We start from the raw sequence: 26,873 nt of genomic DNA on the forward strand, positions 1-26,873 counted from the left end.
TCCAGTCAGACACATTTAATGCTGCTTCACTAGTTACTTTTTTACAGACAGATGCATCTCTGCCATGCACTACTTTTTTACCAAGCAAGATATAGTAAGGATCTTAATCTACCTCTAACTGGCATAAATGCAAACAATTTCCTTTTACAGTTTCTTATAATGGAGAATCAAACGGCCAATAAGTCAGTGACATGACTGGGATGGCCACAGAGGGAGAATATAATCATTAAATATACTAAGATAAGATACTAAGATACATACTTAATATTTTTAACTCTATTGTAGGAAATCTTCTACTAATCTGTTGAATTCTTCTGCAAAGCGTAAATGTAGATTGTGCTTTCCTTCTGGCATCAGAAACAACCTAAAAAAAGATATTCATGTAAACGCTAAACATATACTTGCATATAAAACACATAGGGCCATTGTATGACCATGGTAACCAAGTGCAAAATCTGAAGCAACTCCTGTGGTTTTTTCTTTTTAAACACTATCTAGATTTCCTTTGCTGTAAAGTCAGAATCTGGCTCCTCCATTTAATAATTAGTTGAGTTATTCTTAAAATTGAAACCTTGACAGTCTATAGCTACTGCCTACAAATCTAAATGCCATCTCTGGGGAAGACAAATTGGTGCTGGATCAGGGAAAAATGTGTTAGATGAGCTGTAATTGTGAATCTCTGGGAAATTTTCTCTTTAAGTCAGCTACTTGCCAGAAGCCAGATACTTGGTTCTCAAACTTTTGTACTGGTGACCCCTTTCACATAGGAGTGTGACGACCCCCCCCTTCACCCCCTTATAAACTTAAAACCCCTTTAAAATATATTTAACACCATTATAAATGCTGGAGGCAAAGTGTGGGTTGGGGTGGAGGTTGACAGATTGTGGCCCCCCCAATGTAATAACCTTCTGACCCCCAGTTGGCAAATGCCTGCACTAGCGGCTGTAGAGGGTTAACATTCCAGAGGTAAAAAGAAAAGGAGTACTTGTGGCACCTTAGAGACTAACCAATTTATTTGAGCATGAGCTTTCGTGAGCTACAGCTCACTTCATCACGAAAGCTCATGCTCAAATAAATTGGTTAGTCTCTAAGGTGCCACAAGTACTCCTTTTCTTTTTGCGAATACAGACTAACACGGCTGTTCCTCTGATTCCAGAGGTAGCATGAGATGTTACAACATCTCACTAATGTCTCCTATGAGGCAACACTGGAATAGAATCTACAGTACTTGCCTTCAGGGAAAAGAGCAGGGTAATGGTCATGAGTTGAAGTGATCCTCTGAAAAAGGGGAGGGAGTAACAATGCTGGAGTGGATGGAGGAGACTTGTGGTGAGGACAGTGCGACACTAAGTGTGCCTGCTAAGTAACTAATGGGTTGGGCTAGGTATTAAGTTTTGCTAATGGAGCAAACCTGTATGAATTCTGTATGAACAGGGAAGCCTGTAAAGTAAACTCTGATTTTCATTTTGACGGAGGTTAAACCAGCTAACTGAACAGAATTTCCCTGTTTTGTCTTCATAAAGATGGCTTCTGTTTTCCTAATCCTACTCTTCTGCTAGTGTGCACTGTGTGTTGGAAATAGTAATGAAATGGAGCGGTAGTTGACAGACTAGTCACAGCTAGGAAGAGAATGAACAGCTCTATTCCACGTGCTAAGAGCATGCCTGGCCACAGTTTCTAGATGAGGTGAGCACTGCTTCAAGACTTTGGGTAAAGGGGTTGAGAGTAATATCTCTGGACATATTTGTATTCTGTACTGTTTATTATTCCAAAAACACTGATGCACTTGAGCAAAATAGTTGACTGTCACTTCATGTTTATTATGAGACCAGTGCCCAGTAGTAAAATCTCAGTAAAGGTGTAGATAGAGCAGCTATGACCTTAGCATTCAGTGCTAACTGGGCTTCCTGCTCCAGCTGTAGTATTTCAGGGCTTTGTTAGCTCCGCTGAAGGGGATAGCGATTAGATATCATATGGCACAAGGAGTGCAGGGGCAGTAATTCAGATGGGTGGAAGTGATCTTAACTACATGGTTTCACTTTTAGATTAACAGATTCCAAGGTGAGAAGGCACCATGGTATATAGCTCAGAGGCCACAGACCTTCCCTAAAATTAATTCCTAGAGCATATATCCTTTTATTTAATAAAAATAAAAAAAAATCCAGTACTGATTTAAAATTGCTAGTGATAAGAGGACCCACCATAACCCCTGGAACACTATTCCAGTGGTTAACTACCTTCATTGTTAAAAATTTACACCTTTATTTCCAGTCTAAATTTGTCTAGTTTAAACATCCAGCCACTGCATCATGTTACACCTTTCTCTGCTAGATTGCACAGCCCATTTAGACTGTAATGAAGTCACCCCTCAACCTTCTCTGTGAGCTCCTTGAGTCTATTTATCTTAAACAATTTCACTACAAGACATGTTTTCTAATCCTTTAATCATTCTTGTGGCTCTTCTCTGAACTCTCTCCAATTTATCAACATCCTTCTTGAACTATGGGCACTAGAACTGGACATGGTATTCAAGCAGCAGTTGCACCAGTATCAAATACAGAAGTAAATAATCTCTCTACTCCTATTCAAGATTCTTCTATTCATGCATCCAAGGATAGCATTAGTCCTTTTGGCCTTGGTGTTACACTGTGAGCTCATTATCAGCTGATTATCTGCCCCCACTCCCAACTCTTTCAAAGTGACTGCTTCCCAGGATAGAGTCCCCATCTTGTAAGTATGACCTGCCTTCTTTGTTCCTAGATGCAGTTCCAGGTTTACAATGGCGCCAGAGATCAGACACCCCCACCCAGATGAACCCCACCTCCCCTGCACCCAGACTGCACACCTCCACCCCCTTTCCCCCAGCTGCTGAGCTCTAACTACTTTCACTTGGTCTCCCTTGCAGACTCCCATTGCCCCTGCACCTGGAACCTCCCTCTGCATCCAGATCCCCCACTGAGCTGCCTGCACCCAGACTGCCCCACACAGAACCCTCTTACTCCTATCTGGATCCCCCCACACTAAGTCCCTCCGTACTTGGATCCTGCTGCCAGGTTGAGCCTCCCTGCCCGCATCTGGTGTGCCTGGTGCAAAAGGGGCAGGGCCCCAAGGAGTTTCTGTGGCAGACATGGCCCTTGTGCTGTGTCAGGGTCAGGTTCAGCCTCACTACCAAGTCCCGGTCCCAGGGGGCTGGGGGAGGCTGCAGGGTATTCTCTCATCTTGGTGGCCGGTGCTTCTCCCCTGCCATGATGGAGCTTCCACGTTTATTTATTGTTAAACAAAAATTGCAGAATTTTAAAATATTATGCACAGAATTTGATTCGGAATTCCCTCAGGAATATGTGGTGCTGTAATGGTGGGACTGTGAAGGGGGTGCTGGACAATAGGTGATCTGCGAGTGAGGGAGCTGGGCAGGGGGTATTGTGCAGTTGTGGTGGGAGGTCAGCGGGAGGGGTCTCTGGGCAGGGGGTGCTGGGCATAGCAGGTCTGGGGGCATTGGGCATAAGGATCTGTAGGGGAGGTCTGGGCGAGGGGGCGCTGGGCGTAGGGATCTGTGGGGGAAGTCTCTTGGTGAGGGGGATGCTGGGCATAAGGGCAGGGCGCTGGGCAGGGGGCAGTGTGGAAGGGGCATGCTGGCAGCACAGGGCTGGGCGGGCCAAGGTGCGTCTAGCAATTTTGGGTTTGTAAACATTGCCCTTGTGCTTGGCTGAGAGGGACCACTCCGGCTGTGCTGCACCTAATTGCCCCCAACTGGCCCCTCGCTCTGCAGACTGCCCCCCCCATCACATGCCCTATTTCTCCAATGAGGGCCCACAAATATATTTGGGGCCGGGCCCACAAAAAGTTAATCTGGCCCTGCCTAGATATGCACCTTTACATTTGGCCACATTAAAATAGGTACTGTTTGCACCCACACTGCTCTAATCAGTGACCCGTCCTCTTCATTATTTGCAACTCCCCAAATCCTTGTCACCTGCAAACTTTATCAGTAGTGATTTTGTTCTCTTGCAGGTTATTGATAAAAATGTTCATAGCATAGGGGCAAGAACCAATCCCTGTGGGATGCACTAGAAATGCATCTGTTCAATAATGATTCTCCATTCTCAGACATTTTGAGACCTATCAGCCAGCTTTTAATCCTTTTGGCTCCTTACTCCTTTTTAAAACAGTACTATAATGTAAAAAGGATAGTCTGCGCTGCTCTCAATGTACCATTCTGGGGATGCTTACAAACAACTCCATCCGTGTCTGAGAAATTCTGCCTAAAGATTTTCCATTTCCATATTGTGTGTTCACTTCTTCCCTTCCCAAAAGGTGCTTCAAAACTGTGCAGCTGAAGGCATGACTCACCGTGACCCTTTGATGTGTGCATGAAGATAGTCCGCGTGAAACTGTGGTACCAAAGGGTCTTTTCCACCATGTATTATAAATGTTGGACACTTTATGTGAGGCAGTAAGTGTTGACAAATGTTACCTGAAAAATTTGAAAAGTTTAAATATGAAAGTTTAAAACTGAAAAAACTGTTAGAAACTAGGAACTTCTATTGTAGCTCTGATCACTAGTACCCATTGGCATATACAATGTAGTCACCCTGCCACAGAGGGATAATAAGCAAGTGCCAAACGTACGCTGCCTAGCATCAGTACACAAACCTCTTTCCCCAAAGATGAAATACATAATATATTTCTACTTCTGTGTGATGAGCTGTTGATTAATGAACTATCACTACATAGCAAAGCCAGTGCATGAAATATTTGTGGCACGCACTTTTCTAAACATTCTAACTGCACATAACTAGACAATGCATGGATTGCTTGGCTATAATTCATCTCTTCCGTCTCTGAGGTCTATGCCATCTCATGTTTATGCTACTGTTGGTTATTCTAGGTTATCAAGCTGCAGGTTACCTGACAATTTTTTTAAACCTACGGTATAAAAATTAAGTATATAAATATACAGTAATATCTGCTCATAATGGACATTTCTCTTTGTAATAGGTGTCCACCTAATCTAGAATTAACCAAACCAATCAAAGGTTTTTTTCTGTTCTTTCATTTAATGTAAACCTGAAAATAATGTGCATTCTGCTTCCCTTTTCCACACATCTCCATTATACTGCCACACAGCAATACAGTTTATGCACTCTTTTTGGCTAGCTTTCCATTCTTGGCTTTGACTCTTGCTTTCATGAGTGAGTTTGTGGGTAAATCAAGGAGGGGAGAAACTTTCATTTGATATTCCAGACATTCTCAAACAATTTTTGCTTTCAATTTACAAGGCTTTCCTCACAGATATCGGCAGCCTTAGAACCCAGTTCAAGTGTATATATTCATGCTGTCCCAGCTCTCAAGTCACTCGTTGCTAGTTTTAAATAATGATGCCTCCACCTCACCCATTACCTTACTTTTTTTCAATTATTGCCCAGTAATCATTTTCACTTGGTACTTTTCATCCAAGGATCTTAAAGCACCTTTTCAATGTTGTTTAAGCTTCAGAACAGCAAGTACAGAAAGGTGAAGTCGCTTGCCCAAGGTTAGAGAGTCAAGAAATAGACACAACCGTCCTCTGCTTTAATCACCAGATTGTACTTCCTCCCTTAGCACAGTTGGTACGCTTTGCAGGAACATTCTTCAGTTCTGCAGCTTTAAGCCACTCATGCAGCATCGCCTTAAAAGTCACCATCCTCAGTGAGTTTAGAATTTATTTTTTAGAGTTTCTTGCGCCATCAGCTTTCCTGCCTATTCATGGCAAATAGTCTTGAGAAATTTTAAGCAACAGGCTGTGCTTGAGCACAAGTTTTTGCTATTCTACTTAAATCATGTTCATGCATGATTAATTCCAGTTTGAATGAAAGAAAATCTAGTGTTTTTATTTGTCCCTTTTCTTGATTTCATCCACTGGTACCTTGATGCATGACTGGCTCTCAGTACAAAAGTAGCTAACTGCCTTTCACAGATGACCTAGCGTACACTGGATCAGATTGTGCAAGATGCTGATGGCTGAGTGCTGCCAACTATTGCTGACTACAGAGGGAGATGAGAATGCTCAGCACCTTCCAGTGCTGGGTCCAGTTACAGCACCTGGGCAAGTCAGCTAGTTGTTAAATGTTTCCAGGTGGTCTTTTTCCAGGGAGACTTATTTTCACACGTGCTGAAAATTGTGGCCACTAAAGGATGTGACTACTGCTTGCAGATGGCTGTCAGCCAAGGTTTCACTGCATATATACCCCAGACTTATACTTACCCCTATCTAAGGGGGTGCTATTTTTAAAAAAAAATGACAAAAGAACTGGAATACAACTTGTTAAGATGCCTCCCTACTGGGAGAAATTATGGTACCAGCTGACTGGCATCTTTCTTACAAGTCTGTCTCTGGATTTGAAGAAGTAAAATGTAAGGAAACACTTTCCTTGCAGTCATTTGATGCCTACTGTCTATTCAGAACCATTGTCAGATATTTACTATTTTGGTTTTAAGGACTAAAGGAACATACACATAAGGGAATCTTGGGCTTTTTGCCTTGTGTGCACCATATGTACTGTATATATTGTTTGCATTCAGCAATTTAAAAGCAAATTTGCTATGAATTAAAACAGAAAATTGCTGTTTAGCATTTAGGGTCAATCTTATTTGCAAAGTCTATAGGAAGAGTTTATTCCCAAAGATTTTTAAGAGTCAAGCTTAAAAATAACATAGTTGTTCCTGAATTGTAACTGACTTATTTTAGATGCTTTATCTTTGGCTGCATTATTTTAAATATGCTTTGTTAAATCTGAACCACAAATCTTTAAAAATCAATCTTCCCTCCCTTGCTTTCAATACCTGCTGCTACCTGTAGAAACCATAAAACGAATGCTCTTTTGGGCTATGTCATATCTCTCAAGTGGAAAATATTTCCTCATTGAAAGAGAACTGAAAAGGAACCTGAGAAGAAACTCTCCAACTACATCTATTTAAAAATGATATTTTTAGTAACTTGGGGGGGAGGGATAGCTCAGTGGTTTGAGCATTGGCCTGCTAAACCCAGGGTTGTGACCTCAATCCTTGAGGGGGCCATTTAGGGATTTGGGGCAAAAATTGGGGATTGGTCCTGCTTTGAGCAGGGGGTTGGACTAGATGACCTCCTGAGGTCCCTTCCAACCCTGAGATTCTATGATTCTATTCTAGGCTTGTGGCAAAGCAAAGGCAGAGAAAAGTCTCAGCTAATGACTTCCAAAAGCTCTTTCCTCCTGTTCATCACTTAGATTCTGTGAAGTGTCTGCTGTATTCATGAGCGCGAGTCTGCTGGTTCATAACACTGTGCGGTGTGTGCAACTCGTTCGTTCTTCCTCTGCTGGCTGCTAAGAGCAATGTTGAGAGATTTTTAGCTGCAACTTTGCTGCTGCTGCAGTTGCAGGAATCTTACCATCTGGCTTGTCAGCAAACTGAGAGATTCCATCCACCCAGGCCTCACAAGTTTTTGCAAAATATTCATGTCCATACACTTCTTCCATTGGTTTCCTGATCTTTTCACTCCATTTTGAAACATCTCGGATAGCTATGTAAAATGGCATTGAATACATTAGACCCTTTTCAATAAACAAATAGCATTCACATAAATACTTGAGTGTGCATTTTAAGAGCCAATTACAAATTTACATTTCAGATGCAAAATTCTGTCAAAGGTTTTTTTTAAAAAAAACTATCCGTGGAAGGGGGAAAAAATAACAAATTAATTTCAATGTCTGTATCAGAGTCCTTTCTGAGTTCAAGCTGCAAATTGTTGCTACTGTGTTTGCAAGGGGTGGACAAATACGCTCTCTGCCTGCAGTGGGAGGAAAGGAGGAGGGAGGTGTGCTTGCAGGATGAGACCCCAAAGCATGTAGAGTCTCTTTGGTGAGCTGAGGGAGAAGAGTGTTTATCTAGAGTCAAAGTTCAAATCGTATCTATTTTTATAGAAAATGGGTAGGGTATAAATGCCCTGCTCTAGGACAGCTTTCTGCTCTGGCCTCTGGATGGAAGCTGGCACCTGAGTTATTCACTAGTGTTCAATGTCAGGAAGTCTTTACTAAGGCGTTCCAGTATGCTGACATTATAGTACATTTGCCACATTCTTAGAGGAAACCAGGATCTGCCTACTCAGTGGAGTCCTGCTGACTCACTGCATGTTACTCAAAGCTGTACAAATAATCTGGAATTCTACTTTACTCCCCTGTTTGCCAGGTTTAGAAATTTTGTATCTCTCCAGCTGACAATAATGCCCATAAAGCAAATGTCCCCAAGAGTGACAACTACCATACAGCATCAAATTTGGATACAAAGCAAATTACAAATAATTTTCAATAAACAGCAATATGCAATTTCTAGAAGAAATAATTTTCCCAGACATTTCTCAGGTCACTGAAATCAGATTTTTTTTCTGCGTGCTAAGTTTCTTTCTTTAGGTTTTTCAGCTTTTGTTTTGCTGGAAAAGTTGCAGTTAGCCAGAAATCCAGGGTCTCTTTATAAAGCTGCTTTTTTTTTTTGTCAATAGAGCAAAGAATTTCAAGGGAATTAAAGTGGAAAAGGAAACATGGGTGATTCATTTTTTCCTACACACAAATGAATTTTATTTGTCATTATTTTCTGATTGTGTATTCTGACCTCAGGAGGGGAAAAGTTCTTGTTCATTATATGCTAGAATACTAGATATTACACATTTTTAAAAAGTTTTGCTCTCGTTCCTAAGGAACATTTTTCCTTCTGTTTTATTGCACCTATGGTGGTTTGGGGGAGGAGGGTTTGTGTCATTAAGATTTTTTATCTATTCCTGTATTTACTAAAATAGGGAATTCTGTGATGTGTTATTTCCTTTAAATTGTTATGTGTTTGTAATTATTTTAAAGGATCAATACAAAGATACAAGAAGAGACTAAGTTATTTGCCATCAGACATGTCTCCATTCACAATTAATACTTACCATTGTAAAGCTTCAGATCCTCTTGAGTAACAATGGTGTTTGCTCCCCAAACAACTAACTTATGGATAAAGGTTGGATATTTTGCAGCTGCTATGAGAGCAGTAATCCCACCATCACTCCATCCCAGCAAAGAGAACTTCTTAAACTTCAATGCCTTGATTGGTGTGACAAAATCACAGTAAAAATCACTGGCCTTCACTACTAAACAGCTGTATCTACCTGCAGTTAACTGTTTCTTGAAAACTAACAACTTCAACCAAAATCTCAAATTTAGTTAAATTACAATTAACACACACAACTAAAATGGAAATACAGACTCCTTTGCTGAATGGTGGAAGACTTAAGGACAAGTTCAAATACCTAGAAATTATATTTCCCTCCACTATGGTTTGGGCTATTTAATGGAGTAAAGGCTAATTACATTGACAGTAGATTTTACATTAAAATGGGCAGCAATTGAAAAAACCCTATTTAAAGTAAAAGTGAGTGTGACGCTGCTAGAGATTCTTGGATTGCCTTCCTGTAGATTTGAAGAATCTGTATGGCAGTGGGTGACTGCATCTTAGATGAGACTGTGCCCTGGTCTACACTGGGATTTTACACTGGTAAAGTAAGTCTCTCAGGTGTGAAAAATCCACATGCCTGAGAGATGTAACTGTACCGAACTAACCCCCAGTTTAGACAGCAGTAGACAGAGAAGAACAATTTAGCTACCGCTTCTCGGGGAGGTAGATTACCAATACCAGTGGGTGAACCCCTTCTAGACTGTCTAGACTGTAGCACAGGGATTGGCAACCTTTCAGAAGTGGTGTGCCAAGTCTTCATTTATTCACTCTAATTTAAGGTTTCGCGTGCCAGTAATATATTTTAACATTTTTAGAAGGTCTCTCTCTATAAGTCTATATTATATAACTAAACTATTGTTGTATGTAAAGTAAACAAGGTTTTTAAAATGTTTAAGAAGCTTTATTTAAAATTAAAATGCAGATCTTATCAGTTTAGTGCAATGATTCTTAATCTGGGGCACGCACCCCCTAGGCATGCGAGATGCCCTTTCTGGGGGTGTGAAACATGCGAGATTTTTTTAGAAGGTAAACCATACAAAACACAAATTAAGCACAGGCACATAAGTACAACTACTTTGTTTCATCAAACCTATGTATTTCTTAACATTATACATTTTTTAACTATTACTGTAATATACAAAGTTTTTTCAAGTTTTTAAGCTAATTGTAGTGTAATTTTTGATAAGGGCTGCAGAGTGTTGGGCCCCGGCCAGGAGCAGAGCCCTGGGCTGGCTGCTGGTACGCCAAGCCAGCAGGAGGGCTGAGCAGGGCTGGAGGCCCGGACCCCAGCTGGCAGGGGGCCGGGCAGCTGGAACCCCAGACCAGCAGTGAGGTGAGCGGGGCCGGCAGCTGGTATCCCAGGCCTGCAGCAGGCTGAGCGGGGCAGATGGCCGGGACCCCGGCTGACAAGGGGCCGGTGGCCGGTACCCCAGACTGTCAGTGGGCTGAGTTGCGTGGCAGACAGAACCCCAGACTGGCAGCGGCTCACCCGCTGCCGATCTGGGGTTCCGCCGGCCCCGCTCAGCCCGCTGCCGGCTGGGGGTTCCGTTCACTCAGGCCAGCAGCGGGCTGAGTGGGGCTGGAGGCCAAGACCCCAGCTGGCAAGGGGCCGGCAGCCGGACCTCCAGACCGTCAGCAGGCTGAGTGGGGCCGGCAGACAGAACCCCAGACCGGTGGCGGGCTGAGTGGTTCACCCTGCTGCCGGTCTGGGATTCTGTCCACCGGTTTCTGCCATCCGGGGTCCTGGCCGCCAGCCCCGCTCAGCCCGCTGCTGGCCTGGGGTTCTGTTCACCCAGGCAGGCAGCGGGCTGAGCAGGGTCAGCAGTGGGGACCCTGGCTGTCAGCAGTGTGCCAGTAAAAATTGGCTCACATGCCACCTTTGGCACGCGTGCCGCAGGTTGCCGACCCCTGCTGTAGCATTTTAAGTATAGACAAGCCCTGAGAAGCAGTTACTAAAGAGTCTTAGAAAAAATAAAGGTTAATAAAACCTGGAAAACAAGAGCTGGTTTGCTGACACTTGTTAAATATCTATTGTGGGTTTTAGAGAGTGTACATGTGTGAGAGCTACCTAAACTGGCTGAACTTTTTAAAAGCATCCACTAATTTACAGTGCTTCAAATTTTGAGTGTCCAACTTGAAACAGCTAGGGCCTGATTTTATGAGGTGCTGAGTGCTCAGATTATCAGCTAGAGTCAATGTAAGTAGCTGTGGGTGCATTTCACCACTCAAAACTAGGCTTAGAGGGTCCAAGTTTTTAAAAGTAACCAGTAAATTTGTTCCTGCAATTGCGTGCACCCAAAATCTGAGTACTTCAATATCTAAGCCAGGGGTAGGCAACCTATGGCATGCGTGCCAAAGACAGCACGTGAGCCGATTTTTAATGGCATGCTGCTGCCTGCCGGGTCCCAGCCGCCGGCCCCGCTCAGCCCGCTGTCGAACTCAGGCCGGCAGTGGGCTGAGCGGGGCCGGCAGCCAAGACCCCAGCAGGCAGCCATGTGCCATTCAAAATCCTGCCTGCCCCAGCCCGCTCTTCTCCGCCCCCCGTGGGGACAGGGTGAAGAAGCTTGGTCCGCAGCTGCTGCTGCAGGGCTGGCAAGCTTCTCCCCTCCCACATCTCTTCCCCCAGCATGCTGGGTTCCTGCCCCTCCTCCTCTTCCTCCCTGCCTCCAATCAGCTGGTGGCCCTTGTGCGGGAGGGGGAGAAGCAGAGCTGTAGTGCGCTTGCTCCGGGGAGGAGGCGGAGAAGAGGTAGGGAAGGGGGCTGGAATCAGGGCATATCCCCTCCAGCCCCCTGCCATGAGCCGCTGGGCAGGAGGCTGGGAGCACCCCCACAACCCTAGCCCACACCCCCAGCCCTCTACCCTGACCCCTGCATCCCCCCAGGACCCCAGCCCCTCCCCATGCCCTGACTCTTCCCCCCCCCACATTCCCAACCCCACCCTGAGCATCAAACAGGAGCTCCTGCACCCCCCAACTCCATTCCCACCTGCACCCTCGCACCAAATGGGAGCTGCCCAGGTAAGCACTCCACACCCAAACCTCCTGCCCCAACCCTGAGCCCCCTCCCTCATTCTAGCTCCTGGCTAGACCCTGCACCCCAACCCTCAGCCTGCTCCTTCACCCCCAGCCCTGTGCTCAGTGTACTCCCACCCTCAGCGCAGTGCAGAGAGAGAGGAAGAGAATGGGCTAGAACCAGGGAGATGGTAGGTACCCACTCTATGTGGGCAGGGCCGGGAGCCCAGACCAGCAGCGGGCTGAGTGGCAGCAGGCTGAGCAGCTTAGCCCACTGCTCGTCTGGGGTCCCGGACGTTGGCCCCGATCAGCTCACTGCCGGTCTGGGGTTCTGGCTGCTGGCCCCTTTGCCAGCCGGGGTCCCGGCCGCAGGCCCCACTGAGCCAGCTGCCAGCCTAGGTGAATGGAACCCCAGGCTGGCAGCGGGCTGAGCAGGCCTGCGGCATAAGATTAGCATTTTAATTTAATTTTAAATGAAGCTTCTTAAACATTTTGAAAACCTTGTTTACTTTACATATGACAATAGTTTAGTTATATAATATATAACCTATAGAGAGACACCTTCTAAAAAATGTTAAAATGTATTACTGACATGAAAAACCTTAAATTAAAGTGAATAAATGAAGACTCGGCACACCACTTCTGAAAGGTTCCCGACCCCTGATCTAAGCAATTTGGTACAAATCCACCTTTTTTTGTGCTTAGAGGCATGATTTTGGCCTGTTAAATGTGAAGCTGGATTGAAGCCACTTAGAAAACATGATCTGAAATTTGAACTGTTCTTGGTTATAACCGTATACTTTAAATACTGCTTCATGATGAGTTTCAATTAAAAATGTTTATGTTGAAATGATTGCCTTCCCCTAAGGAAGCAAGATTGTAGCCCACAAAGACCTTAATTTATCCTATGTACTACTTTCCCCTAGAACTTGGCAGATTCTAGGTCACATTCTCTGCTGCACCAAGATCCACTAACAGCAGGAAGAGAGTAGTGGGGACAACCACGGAGCCAGTTACGGCTTCCTATTTCTGTGGGCTATCTTGTGCTGGCTCCGGTCCTGTAGTATGACAGCATTTCACTTGAAATTACCTCCGTCCAGGGCCCCATAAGTAGTGTGGCCATGTACGGTCTGACACAATTGCAGATTGTTTTTAAGTTGCTGTATAAAATAAGCTTTCATTTGAGTCAAATGTAAATCAACACAAGTGATGTCTGCCTGAGTCTGCAGTCAGCCTGAAACAATAATTCAGAGACATGTGAACTGATCCCTTTTGGCTCAATGGGATGTTAAAACGGAAGTATCAGAAGGTTTTAAATATCAATATTAACTATCTCATTGCTGAAAATTTTAGAAGCAATGCTAACGTGCTTATTGGTCATTGCTGGATGTAGTGGTAGGCATCGGAGCAGGGTGCAGTGAAGCAGGCTTAAAATGTTCTTTTCCCATATTAAATTCTGCTAGTAGTTATAAAGAGGTCTTTATTTCAAAAAGAGATTTAATTCAGATGGTAGATGGTGACACCTGTCTTGCACTGTTATCTTGTTCTTCAGAATCTCAGCTTTCATTTTATTAAGAAAAGCTTATAGCAGTGAGTTGGGAAGAAAATTTCAAAAAATATGAACCAAGTCTAACAGACACAGATGCAAGCTAACAAAGCTATTCCTGCAAAACCCCCAGGCTGGCCACAACTACGCTGGCAAAAGAGTGCTTCTGTTGGCACAGCTAATGTCATTTGGGGAGATGGTGTATCTATGCCAGCAGAACTCTGTTGGCATACACTGCATCTCCACAAGGGGGCTTGTCAGAATAGCTAAACCACTATGTGCCAAAGGATTCATAGTGTAGTCAATACAAGTCTGTAGAAAGCCAATAGGTCTGAGGGCTTGTCCACACAGGAAAGTTATACTGGTATAAGCTAAGATGAAAATTTAAACTGATATACCTTATGATTCCCCATGTGGACACACTTATTCTGGAAATCCTAATCTTCATTACTAGGGCTGAGTCTTTAGCTACTGTGCTATCATACAGTATTTGTGAGAATGTATAAACAAGTTAACCCATGCTTCATAAGTAGGCTTGGCAGAATTTGTTTGTTTTTTTAAAATAATTTCAATGGATAATGTTTGTTTTAAGCATTTTTTAATTTTTATCAACTTAAATTTTCAGTTGTGGGAAATTATGCGAGGGGGGTGTCAGACAATTATTTAATGACAGTGGTTGTTGATATTCAAAAAGATAAAGCTTTACAGCCATTAAAACACAAATTGTCAACATCACATGTCAAAATATACAAAGTAAACAGCCTGAATTAAAACTCTAATAAGTTCTCAAGCAGCATTTTTTTCTTTGCCTATCTGTAAATTTCTGTTGATTGAAATAATTTTTTTCATCAGTTTGTATAAAGTGAAATCAATGTTTGACATTCCATAAAAAAAAACCCAACCCTAATCCTTCCAAGCCTATTCATAAGAGAGATTTCAATAATCCTTTAATATACGTACTTATAAACATACAAATCTTCAAAAGCAGAAGATATGCTACACAGTTTTCTGTTGCCAAAAAATCTAGTCAGTTATACTTTTAACTTTAGCACTGATTAAATGTGAATGGGATGCTGCCCTGCATTCTACCCAATTGAGTATAAAGTATTGGATTATGTACTCCTTTTGAGGACAGCATCTTTTTTTTCTGTCATGCATTCATTAACTGTTTGAAGAGAAGCAGGTAAAAGGAGTTCCAACCTTTCGCATTTGGAAGCCCGTCACCTGCTCATGATAGCATTTTTGTCTTGGTTAGCCAGAGTGGTACTGGCTTTGTACGTTAGTCTGCATATACTGTAAATCAAGGGGCAACCAGATTTCATGACTAGGGAAAAACATTTCTCCTGTGTTTCTTGTCAGACTTATTTTGGATCAACTAATCTCCTTATGCAGCGTACTTTAAGAAGGCTGCATTTTCAATTTCCCATGGGTCTGCAAAGTTGCTGCTGTTAAAAGAAATAACTGGCTTTGCTGTCCAAACCCTATCTGATATTTCTGGAACATATTGCATTGTCAGGATTCTTAACATGACCAAAGATTCTGTGTAGTTTAACATAAGGAATTCCATTTACAAGTTGCCAATATGGGGTAGTTAATATTTTATTGTCAGGCTTTCCTTTAACATTAATTTGGCACAATCATTAACAAAACAACGGGACAACATATTTTTCACTTTATGATTCTACAAATCAGGCTTAAAAAGCAGGAAAAACAATGACAGACATGAGTCATGTTCTTTGTACTCACAATGTGTGTAAATTATATTTGGTGTGGATTTAGGAAGCCTCTGACTCCCCATTCTAACTATTTCAGGAATAGACCTTACAATGGAAATGTCAGTTTAGTTTGCAGGGATCAGATGTTAAACTCGTAGCTAAGACATTTTGCAAGAACCTATCACCCACTGGAGAACCTGTCAGCTACAATCATTAACTGTAGGTCTTGTTTTTAATATATAGTTTTCCTGGACTTCATTCAACTATAAAGTCACAAACATCCTCGGACAAAATATTTGGAATAAGAACGTGCTGCTTCCTTACATAATTAATTCCATGGCTAAATCATCTGTGTGATAAAAGGGAGAAGGAAGCAGAATGTATCTCCATCCATTTTAAGCACTTTTGCATAATTTAATATCAGCAATTACTACTGTAAACATATAATCCTTGACTTCATCCCTCCCCACCATCATTAAGGAAAACCAGACTTTATCTCAGAACAGATTTACCTGCATCAGATCAACAGCATCTCTTGCATCCCTTTCAAAGAAATCTGGAGGAAAATCTCGAGCTGGAGGGATGGAATGTCCATAGCCCCGAGGATCCCAAGCAACTATTGTGAACAGCTGCTTGTTCATAGATTTGAGCTGTGGTCCAAAATCAGTTTGACTACTCCCTAAAAAACATTATGTCCTGATAAATTAATCACCACATTATACAACTACCCTATACATGCTACAAATGGAGGTGAGGGAACCCCTACCTTCAAATAATGTGAAAGTTGAGACCAATCCACAAAAGTGAGGTACCTTTCTCAGCCTTATTGTAAGTAGGAATTGCAACTAGCAGAGGATCAGTTGTGCATTAAAAACCTTTAGTAGTATTCTAATACATTTAAAGGAAATTACTGCTCAAAAGTATGCAATCTCACCGAATCAGTAGGACTTCATAAATTCACTTAGTTGGGACACCTACCAGTGAAGAGATTTAGATAAATGGTATGGACCAGGACCACTGCTTAATCACAACAGTATGAATAAAAATTTTGCTGAATTAAGATGTTTTCTTCTAAGTGGTATCAATAGGTAAGTGTTGGTTAAGCAGGTAATATACCCATTTTTAGAGCACCCACTACTGTAGGATCTAAGAAGGCCTTGATTTGGCAATATTTTTCAGACTTACATTTTCAGACATTTTTTAAATTTGGTGGGGTGTCAGCAAATCAGTTGGGCTGTCTGAGTATAGAGGATTCTATTGGACTATAATCTCTATGAACACAAGGGTTGAGATAGCAGTTTTGTGATCAAACTTATTTAGCCCTAGTATAATGTATTGAAAGAATGTAAATCAAAATCTTGTCCCATAATGGCTCTACACTTCTTCTAGAATTTAAAAGGGGCTGTTAAAATACTTTTAACATTCCGATTAGAATACCCCAAATTCCTCCTTTTACATCAGTAATAGTAACTGGAGACATAACAAAACCAGTGGAAGTTTGTGGGAGCACATGGGCTCTGAAAAAGAATCCCAATACCTCCATCATCTACAGCATGGTGCAATTAGGTGATTATATTAAGGGATGAGTTTTCTTCCCTTGCAATAATGTTTAATGGCCACATCCAGAAGCAGAATACCAGGCTAGATGGAGAAGCATTGGACACTGACCTGGTATTATAAATCAGCTACTAATTTTATTAGTAGATAGTGCTGTGATTCCAGTGCTTGATACCATTAAAAAGTGGGTTACTTTATTTTTAAGGGCACCTTATGACTAGTCTATAAAGGATAAATGATTAACCACTTATTAAAACAACTATTAATTAATTGACTCCGTGGGTCAATAGGTTGCTTATAACCATCTATAACACAAAGTCCATGTCTCTAATATGCTACTAATTATTTAACATTTTATAAAATGACACCAAAAAGTATATAATAGTCATTTATTTTTTTTACTAAATGTTAAAACATGCCTGTACTAACACATTATACACCAAGCTTCAGCCCAAAGACATTTAAAATTGGTAAGACAACAAAATCTGGCAACTAGTGTTTTAATGGTGGTAATTAAACTATAGCAGTGTACATTTCAAAATAAAACAATGTATACATTGCAAAAAATCAATTTTGAATTCATAAGTGGGCCTTTCTTGACTTCTCTCAGAAACAGGATGAATATCAATAATGAACAATTTAAGAATTATTATTTCTCAGACACCATTAGAATTAGATATTCCCTTTTCTTCCTATTTTTTTGCCATCTCTCCAGAAATGTCTTCCAAATTTATGTATTTTTAAAGTATTTTATAACAAAATATTTTCATGTCAAAAAGAAAAACTGCATCCCACTTTGCATATCTCAACAATCTATGGCCCTGAGCCAGCAACCTACTTATGCATATGCATATGCATAATTTTGAGCACCTGGGTAGATCTAATGAGTTCTTGGCAAAAAGTGGCACTAAGCAAATGAGCAGCTGCATTCTGCATCAACTGTATGTATTTTCTGGGCTGCACCATAGTGACTCACTCTGGAGACGACAAAGGTAGCAATTACTGTGGCAAGGTCAGTATCCAAAAAGAGAGGATGCAACCACTAGCTAGACATTCCTGGCCACTGGCACACTCAGTCTCCAAAAGCAGCTGAGAATCGAATATAACTGATGCATTATGAAACTGAATAACCAAAAGGTGAACATACACTCTTATTAAAGAAAAACCAATATCATCTCTGCTATTTTCCCCCTTCATGAGAAAGCTCTTCTTTAAACAAGATGTAAATGCTGCCATCAGTGTTGTTCATTATTATAGCTGGAATTGGAAGGCACTTATACTCTTTTTAGAGATGATCATTCATTCAGTCTTTATATACTAAAATATAAAACAACGGAGCTGACTCGCCATTGTTTGTACCTTGCATAGTCATTTGCACCTGTGAAAAGTGGATGTACAACATTACTAAATCATAATGGTAGCATTTTACATCCACTTTGTGGTGGTATGAGTGTCTACAGAAAGTGCAAGGCAATGGAGATTCAGGCCTAGAATGTTTGCATTTAGAAGGTCTCTGGTGTTCTAAATGAGTTTGTAAAACTGGTAAATGTTTAAAATAACTGATTTTTCCTAACTCTATTACATGTACCAAATTCTAGTTTTTAAAACGTAATGCATAAACAAAGTAAAAAGTTGCTGAAAAAGATCTTACAAAAAGAGTACAAAATAGCTTTAGAAAAATCAAGAAAAAAGATTCCGATATCAAGTCGTAATATGACAAAAGCTCCTGACCTAACATCCCAGGAAGCAGCAGAACTGCATGATCCCCTTGTCCTGTCTGTTGATAATGCAGGGGCACTCCATTCACTTTGATTTTAGCAGATGTTATTGAAGTACTAGAAGGAAAGAAAATTATTCAACATGCTAATATCTCATTACAGTGCAGTCATTCAATGGACTATGCAGTAATTACTAATGCTAGACACTGACAGCACAGTCATATTTAAAGGGTTCTATTTGCCTTTCTGGGAGGGGGGCGTGTTGAGTGTGTGTGTGTGAGAGAGAAAGAATCAAACAGAGTGCTACGGGAAAACAGAGGCAGACTACATAGGAAGTCAGGGATGTGACATTTTTACTTTATAATACTGTGTGGGTCTGCAAAGTGTCTTTTAAAACAACGTGTATCTTTTGGAATAAAACAAAATGTTGCAAACCTGCATAACATTATAAAAAGAAACCTCTTACTGAACACCTCCTCCCACCCCCCAAAAAAACCTCAGAAGTAATACTGTGTACCCTCCCCAGCACAGAGGATGATAGGACAATGCTTGGAGCAGGAGCCAGTACTCTGTGGCCAGTCCCAAAGACACTGGGAGATCCAAAAAAGAAAAAAGAAAAGGAGTACTTGTGGCACCTTAGAGACTAACCAATTTATTTGAGCATGAGCTTTCGTGAGCCACAGCTCACTTCATCAGATGAAGTGAGCTGTGGCTCACGAAAGCTCATGCTCAAATAAATTGGTTAGTCTCTAAGGTGCCACAAGTACTCCTTTTCTTTTTGCGAATACAGACTAACACGGCTGTTCCTCTGAAACCAAAAAAGAAAAGAGGTAAGTTCTCAGTTCTGAATGACTCTCTTAGCCTGGCTATTGGAGGTGTGTAGCACATTACTAAAGTTACTGGAATTTTGTTAAAATCCTTGGTATATCACTTTTCAGCACTTCGTTCTATACAGTACCCAAATGAAGTGACAGATACAGTAGGAATAAAAGCAGAAAAATGGTTAGGTCTAGTTTGTGCACATCCACATAGGGAAGTAAATGGGGAATAAGGCACTCCCCTTGCTGCCCTGACCACACTACCTGAGTCCAGGCATGCAGGTTAAAGGGGCACTGCATTCCTGTTTACTACCCTGCCTTGCCCCTTGAGTAGGTGGGCCTGGAGACTAGGCAGAGAGCCTTAGCTTTGCACCTCCTAGGAACTGGCCAGTATAGGTAAGCCAGCACCCTAGGGTTAGGAATACATTATCTCCCCTAAGTGCAAGGAGGTAACACCTCCACTTGTATGGTTCCTGTGTAGCCTTTGCGGCTGGCATTTTTTAAACTACTGTATCATAATCATGTTAAACTTTGGTGGCTTCGGTATGTCACATGATACTGATGGTAGCACAATAATAGGAGATTTTAAGAAACAATCAGTGTAACTACAGCTTTAAGTGCCTACAGAAGTGTTTAAAAATAAACAAACAAACATTAAAAAGAAATATCACTGTATTGCTGAACTGCTTCCAAATGGCTGCTGTTGTTGCACTGAACCTCATCTTCTGCTGCTACATAACAGAATGTGGTGTATGGTTACTTATGATTCACAAGTTGTGTAATGAAAAAACCTACAGCTGGGGTCAGGGAGAATCACATCATACAATTCAATTCAATGTAATCTGAGCAGAGGGTATTGTTCAATTAGAAAATACATTACTGTGTAAAATGTTCCAACAGGAAGAAGTAGCAAAGTAAGCCTTCAAGATTACACAAAAGTCAGTCACAAGCGGAGGAAAATTAATGGTAAAGATACTTGTATTTATATAGTTTGGAATTCTTATACCATCATCAGATAATTCTTAGAGGGATCATTGTTACATTGACTGTTAGGCCTTTGCTAACCCGCTACATATTTATGAAAATGTAAATTAATTAGATTTTTAATATATATTACTACTTGGAATATTAGTTGGTTTTAGACCCTAAATGTTTCCAAAGTGTAATCCGGGAACACAGGAACATGGTGCAGTAGAATTTGACTTATCCAGAAAAGTGATTATTTTTTCCCCTTGAGTCTCTTTCAACTGACTGTTGAAGCCTGTCCATTTCAAGTGGCTGGAGCAGAGAAAGGAGGTATTAGTGCCATTTTGAGTCATTTTTCTGCTCTGAATAGCAAAAATCTTGCTGGATATTGAGGAAATGAAGTACAAACCCATTTCCCATTGAAGAGGCAAGATAAGTTCATTACTTTTACTTTTGTGTAAACTTCTATTCCAGCCACGTGAGAACTCAAATATGTAAGCATGGGAGTTTTCTTCTATTCTACTCTCTCTAGGTTCTTATGCAGCTCTCATCACTGTAGTACCCGAGCACCTTATAGTAGTGCATTAAGTGTCGTGAGTAACATTGGTCACTTGTTTTTTTTTCTCTCTCTCTCACATCCTCTCCTCAGGGGGAGAATTGTGTGTGCAGGGTAGTTGATTTTCTTTTTCTTTATTGTATCACTATATGTTGCGTTTGGAGAAGGCAAGACCAAAGAGGTGAACCTTGCACTTGGAGTGGAAGGTGATGAGGTTTATGACGATGCTTAGTTCCTGTGGGAGTTCTTTGCACAGTTACAGACCAGTCCCTGAGAAAGCTCTGCACAGGTGAGCTTTACCCTTCCAGGTTACATCTTCACTGTAGAAAAAGGTGTGTTTTTACATTGAGAGAGCTAACCCAGATTAGCGATGTCAATGTGAAATCCTAGTGGAGACAAGGTACAGGTAGTCTTTTATCTCAACTAGCCTCATCAAGGTAACACTTACCTGTGCCATGTCTCTATTAGGATTTCATATCTAGAAAGCTAATTCAAGTTAGCTAGCTCCACGTAATATCACACCTTTTATTTTGCAATGAAGACACAGTTCTACTCTCTACTCTATGTTACTACTCTCAATCCTGGCCAATCAAGGGAGCACCTGTTACTAGCAAAAGTGCTTTTTTTAGGAAAGCATTCAAGCATGTGCTTAAATCCATCCCTATTCAGGAAAGCACTTACACACACGCTTAACTTTAAGCATACGTGTAAGTCCCATTGACTCCAGGGGCTTAAATATTTAAGTACTTTTCTGACCAGTATGAGTGTTGGCCCTGAACTTCTGAGCCCTCTTTCCACCCCTGTGTAATTTCCTGTTCCAGGTCAATGGAATAGTCACCCCAAACTACAAGGACAGCTTCCTCAGTGACATGTCTGAAATACACAGACGCTCTACCCTCTTTCTTGCTTTTTCTCCATGAGCCTCCCAGTGCTCCATAGCCCATAAGATTTACTTAATTGTACTTCTATTAGTTAATACGTGTAAAGTCGTAATCGTACGTTACGATATGATAGCACCAGATCTGTACTGCACACAGGAATATTTGGATCCAAGGGCAGGCTGCCAATAATCTCTCAAAAAGTCTGCACTTTAACCTGGCATTACTACTGTGTACTGGAAGGTGAGGAGAGGGCACAGGGTGTTTGCAAAGAGATGGGGTGAGAGACTGAGATATTTATTCATTTTCCCATTTAAGCAAAAATGTTTTTTCTAAGCCATAATCAAGGAGGGAGATAACACCATTAGGCAAACAAACTTCTATTAGTCCATTTGCACTTTGTTATTTAAAAAGGATACTGAGTATATTTACACCATAACATTGTTGTAAACTCTGAGGTGGACCCTCATCAGGAAATGTTTTTTGAAAATACCTGCCATTTGGTGCAATCTGGGGCATTCCAAAAGCCAATTCCTGTAAAAAATCTGCTTTTCAGAAGTATTTTATGAGCCTCAAGGATGCAGTCTACAATGTTTCTAACAGTGTCCATAAAAGGATGAACACCACCAAAAGCAAGGACATCACTTCAACCATTCATTCAACTCGTTAAAATTGAACAAAGGGCAATTTTAACATAGTCACCATGTGGATGACTGAGAAAGCACTTTAGAGATAGTGATAGATCAGACATGAGGTATTAACCTAAGTAGGAAAGGACAGTTGACTGAAGTGAGACATTATTGTAATTCCGTATTTTATCCACTGTGAAATGATGTCAATGGATATCATTAAAATGAGCTGCGAGAATAGTCCTGGCAACTGGACTTTTAAATAATTTTAAAAGTCTTTGTTTTTTTGGCAGTAAGTCATGTCTCGCTCAAGAGGATGAAAGACCAATTTCTAAATCTCAGTTTAATACCATTCTTTTAACTGTACTAAATATGAAACAGCAGTGAAACTAATGTTTTTCTACACTTTGTTTTCCTTACAGAATGTTGTACTTTGACGTTGTTAATAATCTTTAAATACAACACTGTTCTATGATTTCACTGTATGGTTCTTATCTTCTGGCATAGCTCTGTATTACACACTTACCTCATTCAAAAACAGGCATACGAGTTTGCATTTTGTCTTCCAATTAATTTATAACCTAATAGTTACAGTTCTCTTCTGACTAACTTATCTCACTTTAAAAAACAAAAAACACATATGGACGTCTCACCATTTGGTTACCTAATGGTTAACCTTTATTCATTTTACTACTTTAATTGCCTTAAATATCATGGGTGAAATCTTTGCCCCATTGAAGCCAATGAAAGTTTTATTTGCTTTTTTGTAGGAATGTTACTTTAAAGCATTAAGGTTGAGAGAAACTTTCTTTCTATGCCACTCACAAAACAACTTCATGATTTAGTGAGATTGTTCTGTTATTTATTAAGCTTTGACATTATGCTTATCTCTGTGCTAAACACAGAGGTAAGCGGTTGACTTAACCCCTGCCACATAGTTTACATTCAGGACTGAATTACTTCTACTTTAAATCATGTTTCATAAAGCAACCCAAAATGAACAAACAATGGCTGTACAGACTCCTATTCCTAATTTATGGTAGTGGGAATTAAATTGCAGCCCTTTGTTCACAAGAAGGCAGCCCAGACTGTACATAAACTAAGTGTTTATGTAACACAATACTGTAGTTGGTAATGGCACTTACCAAACTAAGGATCTGATCCTGCAATTAGATCTATATGATCCATCTACACAGATCCTTTGAAGATTGGGGTGCAAGTCCAGAACTGGTTTTCATGACTATGGCTCAGACTGGAAGAGTCATTATGCCATTTATAACTTAATGAATTTTGACTATCTGTTATGGGGATACGTTTTAACAAATTAATTTGACTATTAAAACTGATCAACCAAGCTTTTTTGTACCTACCCTACTGTAAATATCTATGCATATGAACCAAGTTTCATAACCAAATATGATGCAGCTAAATGTTTGAGCTTAGGGTAAGAAGTATGGCACATCCTTAGATCACTTTTTGAACAACACTTAATAGAAAGCACAGCTATATTAAAAAAAAAATAGTGAAACACAGCACTTGTCTTTTGATTTAAAAATTTCATTCCATGAAGGTTATTTGACTATATCCTTCACCATGGTAAATGAGCACCTCAACTCAATTTTAACTAATCCTTGTAGGAACATTTAATATCCCATTGCTTGAAACCATTTTAAAAATTGCAAAAAACCCTGTCTATCTTTACTGACAAAACACAATCACTACCCTCCTGTTGCCTTTTTTTTAAGTGGGCAATGAAGTGGTGTTTTTACAGACCTCTGGGGGAAAACTATACTGCTTTCCTTTTTCCTGTTGCACTTACACATTCTGTAGCCTTTCCCTCTGACCAGTTATTAACTGCATGTGAAGTAACCTTCTGCTGAATGTGTGATGCTGCCTCACACTTGCTCTTGAGCCATGTAAAAAGACACTGTTGGAATTTCATAGCCAATATATACAGACCTTTTTATCTGGATGAAGACCAAGTGAGGGGCTGCACCACAAACTCAGCAAATCACCACATTTCTGTGAAGTTAATATGTAATCAGTTAGGAAAAAGGCTGTAGAATCAGCAAATCAAAATGTGAATCTTAAAAAATTAACCACTCTATTTTTTTCAGCAGGCCTGAGATACCCCATTTCACTCCCTACTTAGAATAGGTAACACTCAGAGTGTTACCGGTTTGTCAAAAAACATTAGGCATAGTATAGAAATGTTATTAAAGCATGTAAAAATAAGAGCAATATTATTGCCTTTGCCAAACAAGCCCTTGCACGTCTTTTATGACTTCCAAAATAAAATTTGCAGTTTTGTTTGTCCTGACTACGCATCTAAGAGATTCTCTGCTCCTTGTATCTTCCTCCTTGATTTTGACAGGTACAAAGGTCTTTGGTTTTGGAAAAGCTGACAGTATGCACAAGATCAGATAGATCAGTGCCCCCTAAAGCCATGGTAGCTTGATAATGAAATGGAAATGATTTGCCGTGTGTGTGTGTTAAATGGGACAGAAATGTCACTAGGAGGGATCCAGCACAATGGATGGAGAAACTGCAATCAGCAATGTATGGACTGCGAAGTATGTTTTATGACTATACTATAGAGAGGGTAAGTCTGTACAACATAATTTTCAGAAAAATAAGATTTCAGTCCATGCTGGTCAGAAATTGTGCTAGAATCATGCTAATACAGATTTTATCCCCTTGACTGCATCTACCGTAACTTGTGGAGGCTGAGACGTCAATTTTCTGCCTGGTTATGTTGGTCAGCATAAACAGGGCATTGGAACAAGATGTGAACAGTGTCTGAAACCTGTTTTAAAGAATGTATGCCTCATTTCACACCACTCAACACAACCATATATGTATACAGAAAACTTGTTTTTAAAACAATGTTTAAAAACATTTCCTACCTGTAATGTAGAGAGGGCCAAAGGCTACAGGCCCATAGTCCTGAACTGGGAATTACATTCAATCAGTAGTGCGCAGCAGCCTGTGCTGGTGCATCTACTTCTAGAACAGTAGTTTTCTGCCTCCCTAAAGCCTGGCTCAGCCTTGCACCCTCCATAGGCTGAAACCACATTTGTACTGTATCCACAAATCATGCTGCAGCATTGTGCTTTGCAGAAATGGGATGCAATTTGTGAAGGACAAGGGAACGACACTTCAGTTACAGCTACACCACAAATCCAAGCTGGGCTTTGGCTGAGGGCAAAGGACTGTGTCAGTGGTTTGAGCATTGGCCTGCTAAACCCAGGGTTGTGAGTTCAATCCTTGAGGGGGCCATTTGGGATCTGGGGCAAAAATTGGGGATTAGTCCTGCTTTGAGCAGGGGGTTGGACTAGATGACCTCCTGAGGTCCCTTCCAACCCTGATATTCTATGATTCTATGATTCTATGAAAAATGGATTTGCAGGGGCAGCTTTTAAATTCAGCTGCCAGCCTTCCCGTTTCCTTTCTCAGTCTTTCTTCCCTACCACATCCCTTAGCAACCCTGGCTGCTTCCAGCAGGCCGCCGGGCCCCTAGTAGAGGGGCTACGGGTGCAGCCTGCCACCTATGGCAGGGGGACGGATGGGACAGGGACTCAGCCCAGAACTCAAAAAGAGGAGAGTGGGGGTGGACACTAGTGACAGCTCCTTACACCAGAAAAGAAAGCTGAGGAAATGAAGCGCCCTCCCCAAATATCCCTACATAGCTTACTGCCAAAGCCCAACCCACAAATACCCCCCGCCCCAGTCCGATCCCCCCCCAGCCTTCCCCAAAGCACTACACCACCCCTTCCTCAAAACACCACCCCCCCCACTGCACAACCCCCCGCCGCCCCAAGGCTCCCCAGCAGCGGGCTGAGACGCCCTGGGAGGCGGGGGCGGCTCCGCGCTGGCAGCGCCGCGGCCTGGCCGGGGCTGACTTTACCCGTAGGAGGCAGCAGCAACAGGTCCCCGGAGGCCGAGCGGCGCCGCCTCCCGCGCGGCCGGCGGGAGCTGGGAGAGGAGAATCCGCAGCAGCGCCCCGCCAGCGCCCGGCCGAGCCATTCCCCTCCCCGCAGCTGCCAGCCGCCCCGCCTCGGGCGCAGGGCGGGCCGCGGTGCTGCAAAGACCCCCCCGGCTCCCGCGTCGCCTCGGGCGGGCCGCCCCCAGCTGCTCTGGCCCAGGGTGCCCCCAGCGCCGCGCCGCAGGTGGCTGCGCGAGGCCTGCGGCAACAGAGCGGCCCCGGGCTGCTGGAAGCACGGCGAGGCTGGGCGGGCCCCCAGGGGGAGCCCTGGTGCAGGAGCTGCTCCCTCGCTCGTCCGCCCGTCCGCCCGCTCCTCCTGCAGAACGGGGGCCCCAAAGCTGAGTGAGTGGCATTGCGACCTGGTGCACGGGCCACAGTGCCACGCGGGTGCAGCTGGACTACCCCTGAGGGACCCCCGCATGCTTCTCCTCCTCGCTGGCCTTGGGAAGGCCCAGTGCTGGTGACTTGGCGCCCCTGCCCATTGGTGGAAT

The 26,873-nt window shown here is 42.1% G+C and overlaps 1 protein-coding gene across 2 annotated transcripts; it reads right to left on the minus strand.

The window, feature by feature from the left end:
• On the minus strand, positions 1-26,750 carry BPHL (biphenyl hydrolase like). Of its 2 annotated transcripts, none has more exons than XM_048839756.2 (7): positions 26,305-26,750; positions 18,564-18,667; positions 15,788-15,954; positions 8,939-9,092; positions 7,406-7,537; positions 4,351-4,474; positions 1-364 (listed from the first exon to the last, which is right to left on the minus strand). In XM_048839756.2, exons 1-7 carry the CDS (start codon positions 26,733-26,735, stop codon positions 277-279), a joined length of 1,200 nt encoding a protein of 399 aa, XP_048695713.2. In that variant the 5' UTR covers positions 26,736-26,750; the 3' UTR covers positions 1-276. The 2 variants fall into 2 exon arrangements, with proteins under 2 accessions (XP_048695713.2, XP_048695714.1); XM_048839757.2 differs by lacking the exon at positions 26,305-26,750 and adding an exon at positions 24,217-24,315.
• Positions 26,751-26,873: the final 123 nt, after the last annotated feature.

Source organism: Caretta caretta, chromosome 2 (genome assembly GCF_965140235.1).
Source record: "Caretta caretta isolate rCarCar2 chromosome 2, rCarCar1.hap1, whole genome shotgun sequence".
In the NCBI taxonomy this organism is placed as follows: Eukaryota; Metazoa; Chordata; order Testudines; family Cheloniidae; genus Caretta; species Caretta caretta.